Source organism: Antennarius striatus, chromosome 13, assembly GCF_040054535.1.
Source record: "Antennarius striatus isolate MH-2024 chromosome 13, ASM4005453v1, whole genome shotgun sequence".
NCBI classification, from domain to species: domain Eukaryota; kingdom Metazoa; phylum Chordata; class Actinopteri; order Lophiiformes; family Antennariidae; genus Antennarius; species Antennarius striatus.
The window spans coordinates 10906769-10920462 of NC_090788.1; the positions used below are offsets into that span (position 1 = coordinate 10906769).

Consider the following 13694-nt stretch of genomic DNA (forward strand, 5'->3'; position numbering starts at 1 on the left):
AGCTTTGACAAAAATGTTTTGAACAAAGTTAATGTCGTAACTTATGTTTGATGATAATTTTCTTTATTCACTTGGATAGTTTGACCAGTGATTGGTGGAGTTCTATGGGTTCCATTTTCCTGTGGGAATTTAATGAGTCTCTTCAGAAGTATTTGTTACCATGCAACCTCATCAGATGCTTAGCTGTAAGATTTTCCTCTTTTCCTAAAAAATAAGCATAATAAAAAAAATGCAGAGAAATGTGTAAATAAACCTTAATTAATGAAAAGTCTTTAACCTCTATGGTAAAAAAACACAAACTCTGGGTGTGTGCATGGGGGAAATGGTGATCATAGTAAATTAAGTGTGTTTTGATGTTTAGTTTTAAATAATATTTTGGTTAATGTTGACTGTCTTTTTTTAGACTCATCTGTAACATGTTTTATATTCTGTTTAACATGTTTTATTGGGGGGCGGCACGGTGGCGCAGTGGTTGGCGCTGCTGCCTCACAACACGGCGGACTCGGGTTCGAGTCCCGCTCTGTGCGGAGTTCACATGCTCTCCCCGTGTCTGCGTGGGCTCTCTCCGGGCTCTCCGGCTTCCTCCCACCTCCAAAAGCATGCGCTTCAGGTTGATTGGCCAGTCCCAAAAATTGACCATAGGAGTGAGTGTGTGTGTGAATGATTGTTTGTTTCTGTGTGGCTCCGCGGTACACTGGCGTCGTGCCCGGAGTGTCCCCCGCCTCACGCCCTGAGACTGCCAGGATAGGCACTGGCTACCCCGCGACCTGCGTTAGCGGATTAAGCGGGTTGGAAAATGAATGAATGAATGAATGAATGAATGTTTTATTGGGTGTGAACCCTTGGAAGATTAGCCTTTACGTTTTCAGATAGTGGTGATTCAAAATAATAGTAAACAAATATATGTTGAGGGATTCATTTAGTTTAAATGTCTTTTATGTGCATGAAATTTTTTTTTTCACTGAGTGTATTTCTCCAATCTGAAACAGAACATCAACCAATGATGAAGCATTTGACGACCGTCTAATCGTTGTCTGGCTCAGGTCACAGTAAATAGATCAACATACCATTAAATCAAATGAATAATTCTACTCTTGTGTCTGGGACAGAGGGAGACAAAAGTAAAGGAGGTCAGCTGAGGAAACATAGAGATGGAGCTTCAGTGCAGAGGACAGATATGAACTTCGTTATTTTTCCAGCTACTGGTTCTTATGCAGGTCCTCCTCTGAAATAGAATACTAAAGAAAGCTAAGAGGCTAATGGTTGCGTGTCGTCATCTTGTTTGTTTTGTAAGTAGTTCAGCCTTAAGCCGACCGTTTGGAAAGAACTGAAAGTCTGCTGATAGTAGTGCAAGCAGGGACAGCGCTTATATGTGGTTTTCTACTGTGTGTTACTTTATCTGTTAGGCTCTACACTGAAATCCTAGCAGGAGTTGCTGACCTAAGATATTTGAATCGTAAGAAAGTCTAGGAGACAAAAAAATAAATTTGAATCTTTCTTGAATTTGCTCAGTGCTTAGTTTTTTGTAGCCCTGTTAGCATGCAGCTATATACAGTAGATGTCAATTTTTGGTGGCTTGTGGTTTGGTCCAAAACTGAAATCTCTGTGGAACAAATATTCATAGATGCATCCTATGTACCTATCCTAACTGGCGATCCATTGATCTTTTTCATTAAGGGCCATAGCAAAGTAGATTTTGTTGAATAATTAATAATTTTAAGGAGTCAACCTATGACATTCAGTAAATACAAGAAGGCTTTGTTGATCTATTTTCTCATCTAGTTTCATTTTAATATCAGCTTTAACTGTATTCTGTATTTAGTGCTACTCATACTAAACTAATTCCCTACAATATTGATCATGCTAACCAACATGTTGTTATTATCATTGCGAGCCTTTCAGCATGAAGACATCCCGTTTGGTTCAAAGCAAAAACTATTGGAGTCGTTTTTAGCTTGGGTAGTTTTGGTTTTTTTTTACAAGGTACCAAGAATCAACAATCTGAGAATGATAATAACTGATCATTGATCATTGTTAACAGGTTTAAGAGGATCCTTATCAAGATTACAACTAGACTATGTGGATATCGTCTTCGCCAACAGAAATGATGTCAACAGTCCAATGGAAGGTCTGTCAAAGATGTTTGAAGTTCTCATATCCTTATAAAGCTTTCATGTGATGTCGTATTCAAAATAATCTGAGTATCTATTTGAATATGATTTTGTTTCCTGTGACTCACAGAGATTGTACGGGCCATGACATTTGTAATAAACCAGGGAATGGCGATGTACTGGGGGACGTCACGCTGGAGCGCCATGGAAATCATGGTAAATACTGACTTCCAATTCAGGAAGTTTCAATCTTAACAAATGCAATGCTAGTACATTATGAAAATAACTGCTTATTGGTAACCATGGCATTTTGTTGGGCACTAGGAGGCCTACTCAGTGGCACGTCAGTTCAACCTAATACCACCGGTGTGTGAGCAGGCAGAGTATCATTATTTCCAGAGGGATAAAGTCGAAGTGCAGCTTCCTGAGCTCTACCACAAGATCGGTCAGACATCCTCAGACCTGCAGCCATATTTTTATCCTTGCTTTTCTGATTAGTGTAATTTGATTGTCTATTCTTATTCCACCTTCTTCTTATTCCAGGTGTTGGAGCAATGACATGGTCTCCACTTGCTTGTGGACTAATCACAGGGAAGTACAGTGATGGCGTGCCAGACTGCTCTAGAGCAGCCATGAAGGTCAGTTTGATTTGAGTGGCCCTCCTCTAGGATTTCTCTCACTAAAAATCAGCCTTAAGTTCATTCCTGAAGCAATCTGTGGGGAGCTGCAGGGTGAATCCAGTACTGAATCATGCTTCTCTCCATTTTGCTCCTGTCAAAGGGATACCAGTGGTTAAAAGAACGCGTTAACAGCGAGGAGGGCCGCAGGCAGCTAGCTAAAATCAAGGAGCTCCATCTACTGGCAGACAGACTGGGCTGCTCTGCTGCGCAGCTGGCTATAGGTAGGCAGGACCCAGTCAAAAACATGGGTACACACTGGGATGTGTGACTGGAGATTAAGAGTGAACTGTCTTTGAACTGGACGTTTTGCAGAAGTATTTTGCAAAACATATTATTTTATGCTTATTTTAGGCATATAATAAAATTGGTTTGGTTGATCCTGCAAATATGGCTGTAGTCTAAGGCTCACTGTAATGTGTAGGCAATCCACTTTGGATTAGTGATCTTTGCATGACTTTTTCTCATCTGTTTGTAGTATGAAAAATAAGCCACAAATGTTGGTTGTATACTTATTTGAAATCAACTGGTCAACTGATTTTACTGCTTAGCCATTATTAATGCATTGTTTGCTGCTAAATTTAAAATGTAGTGGCGAGTAATCTGATATGCAGAATAGCCTGAACAGTCTAGTTTTGTCACAAGTCTTTGACCGTCACTGCTATCACACAGTTTCCCTGGTTTGCGTGTTTTTGATAGCCTGGTGTCTGCGCAGTGAAGGAGTCAGCTCCGTCCTTCTGGGTGTTTCTACCACAGACCAGCTGCTGGAGAACCTGGGCGCTCTTCGGGTACATTTTCCCACATGCATAATTTTGCTTGACAGACTGAGTCACAGTTGTTTGAACCAAAAGATACACTCCTTTGGGCATAGCACGACGTGTCAAAAGTGATATTTAGAACTAATTGTCGTCTTTTCCTTCTTTTTTGTAGATTTTATCCCAAATGACTCCACAAACCATTACTGAGATTGACACCCTGCTGGGAAATAAGCCTCACTCTAAGAAAGAGCTGCGTGCTTAAATCTGAGTGACACATGATGTTTCAAGAAGATGAAAATGAAAATGACATTGGGAAATGTTGCATTTTGCTCTGCTCTATACTCAACAACCTGCATGTCCTCTGCAACATTATGCTTCCAGTATGTGCGCATATCCATGTTGCACAGTACATTGTAACATGTATGAGACACTGATCTCTCAAGTGTGAAAAAACAAAACAAAATAGGTCATGCATTGCTCATTGCTGATTGTTCACAGATTAATCATCTCTACAGGAGGGTGGTGAAAGCTGACAGGAGGGACGGGCTTCTGTCCAACACAGACAAAGACAGGCTGAATGATACTTAGCTGCTTTCAAAGCAGATTTGACTCTAACCGAATGTGGGAGGAAAACCCACCTCTGTCCTGAAATGCAACTTTACTGTACGTATGGTGCTTTTACTGAACATCTGAGTCTCCTCCCGTTGAAATGCCTGGTATTCTCTTTGACGTTTAGAACCCAGCAGCCAGAGACCAAAGGTCAGCAGTCATGTGTTGAGCCTAACATCTCCCAGAATGTGCATGTGACTGATCTGCCTTTCTCACTGCTTTAAAGGTTGGGAACAATGGATTACTTATTGAGTTGTAAAAGTGATCTGACTGTAAAAAAACATCCAGTCTAGTGTACCATAAAAAAAAAAAACACTGAACGCATGCTTTTAAAAAAACTGATGAATTGATTCACTGACACATTCTAATGCATTCTGATATAACGAATGATTATTGCACAAACTGCTTGATCTAAATTAAAATGAATGGATCACATCATAACCTTGTAATATGGATTTTAAAATCAAAGTGCATTATGCTAGTTATTGCAATGTAAAATCGATAAACAGGATGGCAATCAGTAGTGAATAATGTTTTGAAATTTGCTTCCCAACCCTGCTTCTCTCTCAGCCTCTTTGCCTCCTCAGTTTGTAAACTGAGCATGTCCCTTTAAGAGAGAAAGCCCCAACAGGGTGTAGATGTGGCATGACTTTTACGGCTGATGTAGATTTGCAGCCCCCTTGCTTGCCATTTTTTTACTCTAAATGGTGTGACAGTTTGATACAGGATCCATACTGGTGGGCACTCATAGTTTAAAGATTCTACAGACTTTATGTTCACCTGTCCTGTATTGTCCATAAATGAAAGCTATGAAAAGGATGCTTGCATCACATTCAAAGATGCTATTTTTGTGCCAAGGCAGTTGGACATTAAGGACAAGTCACTGAGTAGTTCATCAGATGTGATATTACTCTTGCCACGGGTCACTTGGGTAAGATTTAGCAAATGTAACTTGTTTTCTGTGGAAGCATAAAAATAGAGCTCCTCTGCACATGTATCTGGGAATATCATTTGTCCCCTTGAATCTTGCACAAATGTACAACTCATTTTATACTGTGCATTACATCTCTATTCCCTTTAGTTTTTTTTTTTTATTTAAATACTTTGTAACATGAAGAGGGGAAAGCTCCTTTTGTGATTTCCTGTGAAAAAACAGCATTAATCTCCAGAGGGGGAGTGTTTTGATACATGAAGTTATTTTAGCTGGTACAAGGTTACATTGTGCTGTAAATACGCTTAGCTGTTTAGCGGCGAGATAACGAGATGAAAGGTTAAATATGCGAATCATGAAAGAATTCCTGAAGGAGCAGCTGTAGCAGCGCTCCCGTCTGTGATTCTGTCATGATGTACAGCTTGACTGAGTGTAGCTTCCAGTGTACATAGATACTTCAATCAAACCTTGAAAATGTAACTCAATCAATCAATCAAGTTTTGCCTGCATAACTTATATTTTACTGTCTTGCAACAAAGAGGAACCACAATGAATGTATCATGTCTGTTGCTGAAATCTATCTAATCTAGAGGGACCATGCATATGACGTGTTTTAAATTCAGTTTCTTTTTGTGTCAAAAGCATAAAAACCCGCAGAGCTGCTGTGCAAACATTTAGGTTGGGATTCAGATAAAAGTAGCTTCATGCATCAACACACCAGTAGGATAGGATTTTGTGTTTCGCAACCTGAACTTGCAGGCTCCACATACAGTAGCTGTTATGCTGAATGTTAATGTTAACAGTCCTTCCATGTTAATATCTAGAATAAAGTGTTTATTTGTGTATGTGTGCAGGGATGTGAATGCAGTGTAAACTGTAAAACAATCAGCAGCAGTTCCCTGAAGTACAGCATTTCTCACTGTGACTGAACCCTCCCCAATTTTACATTTTGCTATAATACAGATAATCACGTGGTTTATTTATCAGAGGTTGACAGGTTATGTGCAATGAAGAAAATGGCTGTTTTATTAGGAATGAATAAGAATTAAAACAAATAAAAAGGCAGCTATATTTGAAAACAACTCCTTGAGGTTTAAAAATACAGGCTGTACAGATACCACAGAATAATTGGACTTGTTTTATTCTCCCAAATGTCTGTAACCTCATCCTGTGGGGCCAGGACCATTTAAACGAATGGCACCAGAATGATGTGACTGCCTTTTGTCCAGCTGCTGGGACACAAACAGTAAAACATCTGTGACGCCATCCTGTCTCTCATTGGATTCCTAAAGTGTCGTCAGAGTGAGAAATGAGGTATCTGTGTGATACAGCAAGCCACTCCCTATTCAAATGGACCTAAATGCTGGAAAACATTGGGTGCGTCAGCGCAAATACTGAGAGAAGTTAAAATAAAACTGGTTTGGTCACATGATAAGTCCCGTCATGAAAAAGCTGATTACACAAGATGATCAAAAACACTAAGGGAGCAATAGCTTGGAGGATTTGAGATTTACAAGCGCCCACGTATAATAAAGCATAATTAACACTTTGCCTTGTTGTTGCTTTTGTATCACATCATTAATTATATCAAAGACCAGGGAGAGAACTGGAGTCAAAAGTAGTGAGGAGCTGTTTGTGAGCACCCAAAGTGAACAGATCTAATATGAAATCATATGGAATGCCAGCTCATGTCAGAATGGAATGAATTATAAGGAACAACCTTATTCTGATATTTAAATGCACACTGATGATTTTATAACTCCTTGAGGCTTCATTTCTGTCCAAAAACCCCATTAATATATCAGTCATCTACTTAATTGCTTTAGGGTGTCATATTTCCCATTAAAATATGCATGACTGTTGTATTACTGGTGCAAACGCACCCCAGCACAACAAATACCTAATCATTTAATCCCTGGCTGAATCTATAGTTCACAAGCAATGCAATGCAATGCTGCATTCCACAAAACTCCAGTAACTGGTTATTTTAGAAAGTTACTACACCTTATTGAAATTTAACTAGTGTTTATGAGACATCATCAGCAGGAAGTTTCTGAGAAGTGGGAGACAGGCTGGCAAAATGCTGTTGTGGTATTTTGCATCAAAGCTGAGTAACATTGACCTTATCCCTCTGAGCTTTTACCCAAGATTATCGCATATAGGCTCTGTTAAGTGCATAGTTGCCAGCAACAGCCATCAACTTACTTAAGTAAATACTTTTTAATACAGTTAAACTTTCATTTGTCCGGGGTAATCAGACTGCAGCAAATGATGTCATGACACAACTTTTGTTCACTTGTAAATTTTTATTTTATTTTAATTTTATACACTGTTATAATCACCGAAGGGAAATTAAGAACACACAACCTAGCTTTTGTTAGTCAATCACACACATGCATATTAGTGTGTACAGGCCCCTGTAATACACACAAATACACACAGGGGGGCCTGTAAGCATGCAGGGGAGGTAGAGTGGTGGGCACTGGGCAGCTCCTTCCGTGGTGCACCCAAATGAGCAGCTTGTGAGGGGTGACGCTGCCTTGCTCAAGGGGCGCCTCGGCAGTACCCCGGAGGGGAGCTGACACTTCCCACTGTCAGTTCACCTCCGGGTGTTTTGTTTTAAGGTTTATTTGGGTTTTGTATAATTTTTTTTTTTGGGAGGGGGGTCAAACCGCCGATCTCAGAACATTGAACGACCCGCTCTACCGCCCGCTGTACCACTGAGCCACTGCCGCCCCCTGAGCCACTGCCGCCCCCTTGTTAGTTGCAATTAATCAAAAATTAAAACTCTACTAACAGGAGAGGTGATAACTACTAAATATCTGCACACTATCCTGAACCAATGGGTCCTCTCGGTCCCTAATTCATCTCTGCCGCTTGCACATCTGCTGAATCACACTCAACTCCCCACAGGTTCCTTAACAACAACAGCTTTTTACAACATTTTGCCCTATGTCCCCTTTAGCTGCTGAGGGAATGAGTAATTCCCCATAGCTGATGAAGTGTGCCTCTCGGAGCTAAGCCGAGAGGCAAAGCTCTCCATCTACCGTTCAATCTTCGTTCCTACCCTCACCTATGGTCATGAGCGATGGGTCATGACCGAAAGAACGAGATCGCGGATACAAGCGGCTGAAATGGGCTTTCTAAGGCGGATAGCTGGTGTCTCCCTTAGAGATAGGGTGAGAGACACTGCTGTTTGCAAGGGGCTCAGAGTAGAGCCGCTGCTTCTTCGCATTGAAAGGAGTCAGTTGAGGTGGTTTGGGCATCTGGTGCAGATGCCTCCGGGACGCCTCCCTAGGGAGGTGTTTCTGTCACGTCCAGCTGGGAGGAGACCTCGGGACAGACCCAGGACCAAGTGGAGGGATTATATCTCAACACTGGCCTGGGAGCGCCTTGGGATCCCCCAGTCAGAGCTGGTGGATGTGGCCGGGGAAAGGGAAGTTTGGGGCTCCCTGTTGAAGCTGCTGCCCCCGCGACCCGATTCCGGATAAGCGGTGGAAGATGGATGGATGGATGGATGATGAAGTGTGTTTTTTAATAGCTATTTTTAAGGTAAACCCATGTCCTTTCTTGTCTTTTATCTATTAACCCTCATTGGCACATCATTACTTTTCAAACAGTCATTTTTTTCCATCACAACGGCTAGTGAGCAACAGTAATCACACAAAACCGAGGAACAAAAGGATGAGTCAAGTGACCACAGGTTGCTTTTATTTTCTACTAAAATACATGTTTCATGCAGGTTTTTTCACTTCACAACAATCAACAAAAACACAATGAAACTATGGTGAAAACAACAAGAGCCCTCACAGCATTGAATGAAGATGTCAAGGTCGCTCAAGGTTTTATACCTACATATTTCAAGTGGCTTCACAGATGAGTCGTCATCTGTCCTAACATGTTAAAGGATGATTTAATAACCACCAGTCAACAAATCACATCTGGTCATAATGCTGCAACAAATGATATATTAAATGAAGTAAAAACTGTGTGCTATTGCTCTAGAAAGTTTTTTTATTTTTTTTTTAAATCAATGTACAGCAAAACAGTATTAATCTGTCAGTTTGATATCCATGGATGTCATGGTGTTTGGCTGGTTGGTTAATCTCATCATGGGAGACAAAGATATAACAAAAATGTAATCTTTACTGCCCAGTTTTATTGTCAACTTTGAAACTTTTGAACAGAAAGGGTTGTGCATGGACCAGATGAGGCCCAGCTGGAGTTCAAACAGTGCAGAAGAAGGCAAATGTGAATCAGAGTTAAATGAAGGAAGGACTGGGCATGGAGGAAGTACTCGACTTCACAAGGCCTACTATGATCTTCGTATGAAAATAAAAGGAGGTAGGCACATTGTCTCTACTGCTCAGATAATACAAAGACAGCTCAATAAGATGCAGAAATCAGTGTGGAGTACAGTATTTGTCAAACATGCTACAAAGTCTGTTTTATTTAAAGATGACAGTCCAGCACAGCATGCTTGAAATCAGCCATGAAACCTTTTAAATAGGGATGCTTGATATCAATCAAACCAAAAAATTGCTTAAAAGGACAATTCATATTACAGTATTTTCTGCACTATAAGATGCACTGAACTATAAGGTGCACCTTCAACGAATGGCCTATTTTACAACTTTTTTCATTTCCAAGGCGCACTGATTATAAGGTGTGTCTGATTATAAGGCAAACTTTCAATGAATGAAAACGGTTTTCACATAAGGTGCACTGGATTAAAAGGGGGCGGCACGGTGACGCAATGGGTAGCGCTGTCGCCTCACAACATGGCGGTTCCGGTTCGAGTCCCACGCTGTGTGGAGTTTGCATGCTCTCCCCGTGTCTGCGTGGGTTCTCTCCGGGTTCTCCGGCTTCCTCCCACCTCCAAAAGCATGCGCTTCAGGTTGATTGGCCGGTCCCAAATTGCACATAGGAGTGTGTGTGTGCGTGGTTGTCTGTCTTTGTATGTGGCTTCGTGGCGCACTGGCGTCGTGCCCGGAATGTCCCCGCCTCATGCCCTATGCCAGCTGGGATAGGATCCAGCTCCCCGTGACTCGCTACGGCGGATACAGCGGCAGAAAATGGATGGATTATAAGATGCACTGTTGGTTTTCTGCCTTATAGTGCAGAAAATACTGTACGTGTTGTTAACTAAAAAAGAAATTATACCTGATCGGTACGATCACAACAAAGAGCTGCCTTTATTTACATTTAAAAAACCAACAGCAGCCACAAACAGTTAACCAGTGTTCCAAAATCAACAGGGAAAGATGGTTAGGGGCTGCAGATCAAGCCGTCTCCCCGATATGATGATATTTTGGATTTATTTTCTGTTTCTTTGAGCTGACTGGTAATTGCTACTAGCTATCAATTTTGCTACAATTTGTGGGTCACGCTCGAAACACAAAGCAGAGCAAGCAGAACATCACTCCGTATCCCATCATGTCGCTTTGTGCCTTTTATACAGACGCTGATTCCACTGTATCAAGACCCTCAAATTTCACCATTTGGAATGTTTACACAGAGCAGTGAGTCGGAATTAAGGGGCAACCATTCCGCCATTAAATGGATATGTACAAAGAGCCATCAGAAAGGGCATCGACACTTTAATTAGGATGTAGCGCACACACACCTATTTTCATTTGAAATTAGCAAATAGATTTAGACTATTTTCAAACACTAAAATATGAAATTATCATTCATAAGTAGGAAATAGGAATTTGAAATCACTGGTTAAAAATAGCGATAAAATAAAAAACATATCATGCCTCCCTACTTTTAGGAAGGGTTTCCTTCTTTATAAAGCTATTTGCATATTGGTACTAGTAAGACTTAAATTGCTTTTTCATGTAAACAAGGAGACAACAAAACACACAACTCATGCACACATTATCATCTCTGGAATGAAAAACAACAATAAACACAGACATATGTTACTGCACAACATATTTGGTGGCTTTTGCTTAGAATTTTAGGTTGCAGGATAATGTCAGAGAGCATTGTTAATGCAGAAACAAACCAACTGCAATTTACTGCATCTTCTTTTCTTTCTTATTGTCTGTCTGCATGACATCATTAAGAGTAAATGACATGAATGCAATCTGCTCAAGCTCACTTTCCTTCCCACACTCCATCAAGCATGAAAACTGATCTTTGTCTCCGTTGTAAGCCAGGTCTGAGTAGCCACTGGGTCCCCTGTGGATGATCCTGGGCTTGTCCCATCCTGATGAGTGCAGGGGGGATCGGTTCAAGTAAACACCCATGTCCCGTCTACTGGACTTGTTAGTTGGGTGGATGAAGAGGAGCCACGTCTGTGTGTCTGGAGACAAGAGCGAAGTGCCACAGGCTTTGCTCTCAGCATCGTCATTCGGGACAAATTCAGGAGCCGGAAAACCGATGACACTGCCTTGACAGCCTGATGGTGGTTCAACGAGCTCTGGGGCAATGTGGGGTTTATCAAAATACACGCCGCTGTTTTCACTCAGGGCTTCACATCTGTGGCCTCCAGCGTTACGAGCGTTGCAGTAAAGGTGACTTCTACCCTCATGATCTATGATCTCTGCCATTTCACATTCACATGACTTCTTTCGAAGCATCTTACCGATGCGCCACGTCTGGCCAAAGTCCTCACTATATACTGATAATGCACGTGGGTAGACAGTGCATGGAATGGGGAAGGAACAGCACCTGTATGGGACATAGTAGGCGTATGCTGGGATGATCAATCTGCCATTCTCCAGTTGTACACCATGTCCCGGACCCACAGCAAACGTGGCCCACTTGCGGATAGATTCACCAATCACACTTTCAGTTAAGTCTTTGGCTTGACTCCAGGTTTGTCCATCATCTGTACTGCTAACAAAGCAAAGACGGGCTTTGTTCTTACCTATTATGACCTGCCTGAACTCTGTGGTGTTTCTCCACACGCAGATAAAAAACAAAAACAGTGTTTTGCTGTTTTTTTCATAGACAGGGCAAGGATTCATCGTACGGTGGTCTGGCAGACATGCCGTCAAAAGATCTTGAGTGGATGCCCACTATAAAAACATGACAAAAATAGCAGTAAATGTTAGAGGTTATATATATTAAAACAATATCTCAACTGATAGTTGTTGTGCAAGAATATCAACCTGAACAGATCCATCATCTTTCAAAGTCCCTCTTCTCATTACAAGAATTTTGGCATCGTGGTCAGCAGGCGAGGCTCTTTTCTCTGCAAAGGCAAGGAAGGTGTGGTTGTGCCTCAGATAAATGAGGGCAGGAATCCTGTATGTTAGCCCACTTGGCTCCTTTTCAAACAAAGTTGTTTTAACTGGTTCCTCTCCACTGCCACTCTTTGATGATGTGTTTCCCATGGTAGAGCAGAGTTCCTGTTAAAATAAAATGTTATATGATAAATATATGATAAAATATGATAAAATCATAGCTTGTTTTGCAGCCAGCTTCTAACAACCTTTAGAGCAGTCTGACAGTAAGAGTTCACACTCCAGCACTTCCTCAATATACACATATGACTGCAATGTTACAAATGCAATCCAGCTCGTATTGTGTGCATAACGAAAAGCTTACCTTCACTTGTCAGTCTTCGCATTTGTCACACTTGATCGTTGCGTGAACGACATTTTTCGTCAAATTTCACGCCACTCCAGAAAGCTTGTTCACGACACCGATGCTTTAGATTTCTCCGAAAAGAAGAGGCACTTCAGCAAGAGGAGATCTGCGCTCACTTCCTCCGTCGTTTGGATGTAATCCGTTTCAATCCGATGTCGGATTTAACACCAATATCAACTACAGCTCCATAAATCCCTAATAATTATAATTTTGTTGTGCCAAAGAAATAGGTGAATAACAAAAACCGTGTCTTTATGCAACAGGGAGCAACTGTTGAGCTCCAGAAGTAATAACAGGCATGAAATCTCGTGTACAAATCCACGCATGCGCAGTATGGTTAACGAGGAGCCACTGCGGTGCATTAAAACCGACTGGATTTGTCATATGCTACTATCTTATCAAACAGTTACACCTGCTGCATTTCGCTAATGCAAGATGTTTTCTATTCCATAGTTGGTGAACCGTGTCTTATTCAATTCGAACTTGACCTGCTTGGTTCTCCATTCTCTTCCCTGTTCCCTTGTAGGGAATACCTTCATGTTTATTTAGAGCGCCCCCTGCTGACGGGAGGTCGGGTATCACTTTACACGCTGTTGCTAAGATACAGAGCTGGGGCTCAAACTCAGATGTACTGCACCAAACTGCTAAACTAGCTCGGTCGGCGAAAAGCGTAATAAACACAGATAAAGATGCTGTTTCAAGATAAATGGATCACATTAGCAAACAAGATGACTGAAGCGTCATATAAATGTTTCCCAGCCCGGACTTTACCGCATCCAAGAAAAGAAGGTGGGTGCTTATCGGTACATTTAGTTCATGGGGGACAAATTCAAATACATGGAGAGCAAAAAAAACAAATTTGCTATGAGCCGAGGGCTGGACTGTTTCAATATTTATTAAAACATTTTGAAATGAGCATGGCCTATTGAACCAAGAGCTAACACAGCATATATTATTTAACAGTGGCGGGCCGTGCGTGTCATACCTAGGCCTTAAGTGATGT

General features: G+C 41.4%; 2 protein-coding genes across 3 annotated transcripts in view; one reads left to right on the top strand and one right to left on the bottom strand.

The window, feature by feature from the left end:
- The window catches only part of LOC137606087 (voltage-gated potassium channel subunit beta-3), a 32173-nt gene extending 25557 nt beyond the window's left edge, over positions 1-6616 (top strand). For both annotated transcript variants that reach the window (XM_068331149.1, XM_068331148.1), the window contains exons 8-14: positions 2042-2128; positions 2242-2327; positions 2436-2556; positions 2655-2749; positions 2892-3012; positions 3488-3576; positions 3719-6616. In XM_068331149.1, coding sequence (XP_068187250.1) covers positions 2042-2128; positions 2242-2327; positions 2436-2556; positions 2655-2749; positions 2892-3012; positions 3488-3576; positions 3719-3808 — 689 coding nt within the window. In that variant the 3' untranslated portion in view covers positions 3809-6616. The remainder of the gene's footprint in view (positions 1-2041; positions 2129-2241; positions 2328-2435; positions 2557-2654; positions 2750-2891; positions 3013-3487; positions 3577-3718) is intronic.
- Positions 6617-8795: 2179 nt separating this feature from the next.
- Positions 8796-13103, bottom strand: LOC137606116 (sialidase-3-like). Its single transcript, XM_068331206.1, has 3 exons — positions 12650-13103; positions 12211-12450; positions 8796-12117 (listed from the first exon to the last, which is right to left on the bottom strand). The coding sequence occupies exons 2-3, from the start codon at positions 12433-12435 to the stop codon at positions 11110-11112; spliced, it is 1233 nt and encodes a 410-aa protein (XP_068187307.1). The 5' UTR covers positions 12436-12450; positions 12650-13103; the 3' UTR covers positions 8796-11109.
- Between the last annotated feature and the right edge of the window lie 591 nt (positions 13104-13694).

Coding starts and splice junctions, on each gene's coding strand:
- LOC137606116 (XM_068331206.1), bottom strand. CDS start 12,435: ATGGGAAACACATCATCAAAGAGTGGCAGTGGAGAGGAACCAGTTAAA. Junction 12,118..12,210: donor AAGATGATGGATCTGTTCAG/GTTGATATTCTT, acceptor ATGTTTTTATAG/TGGGCATCCACTCAAGATCT.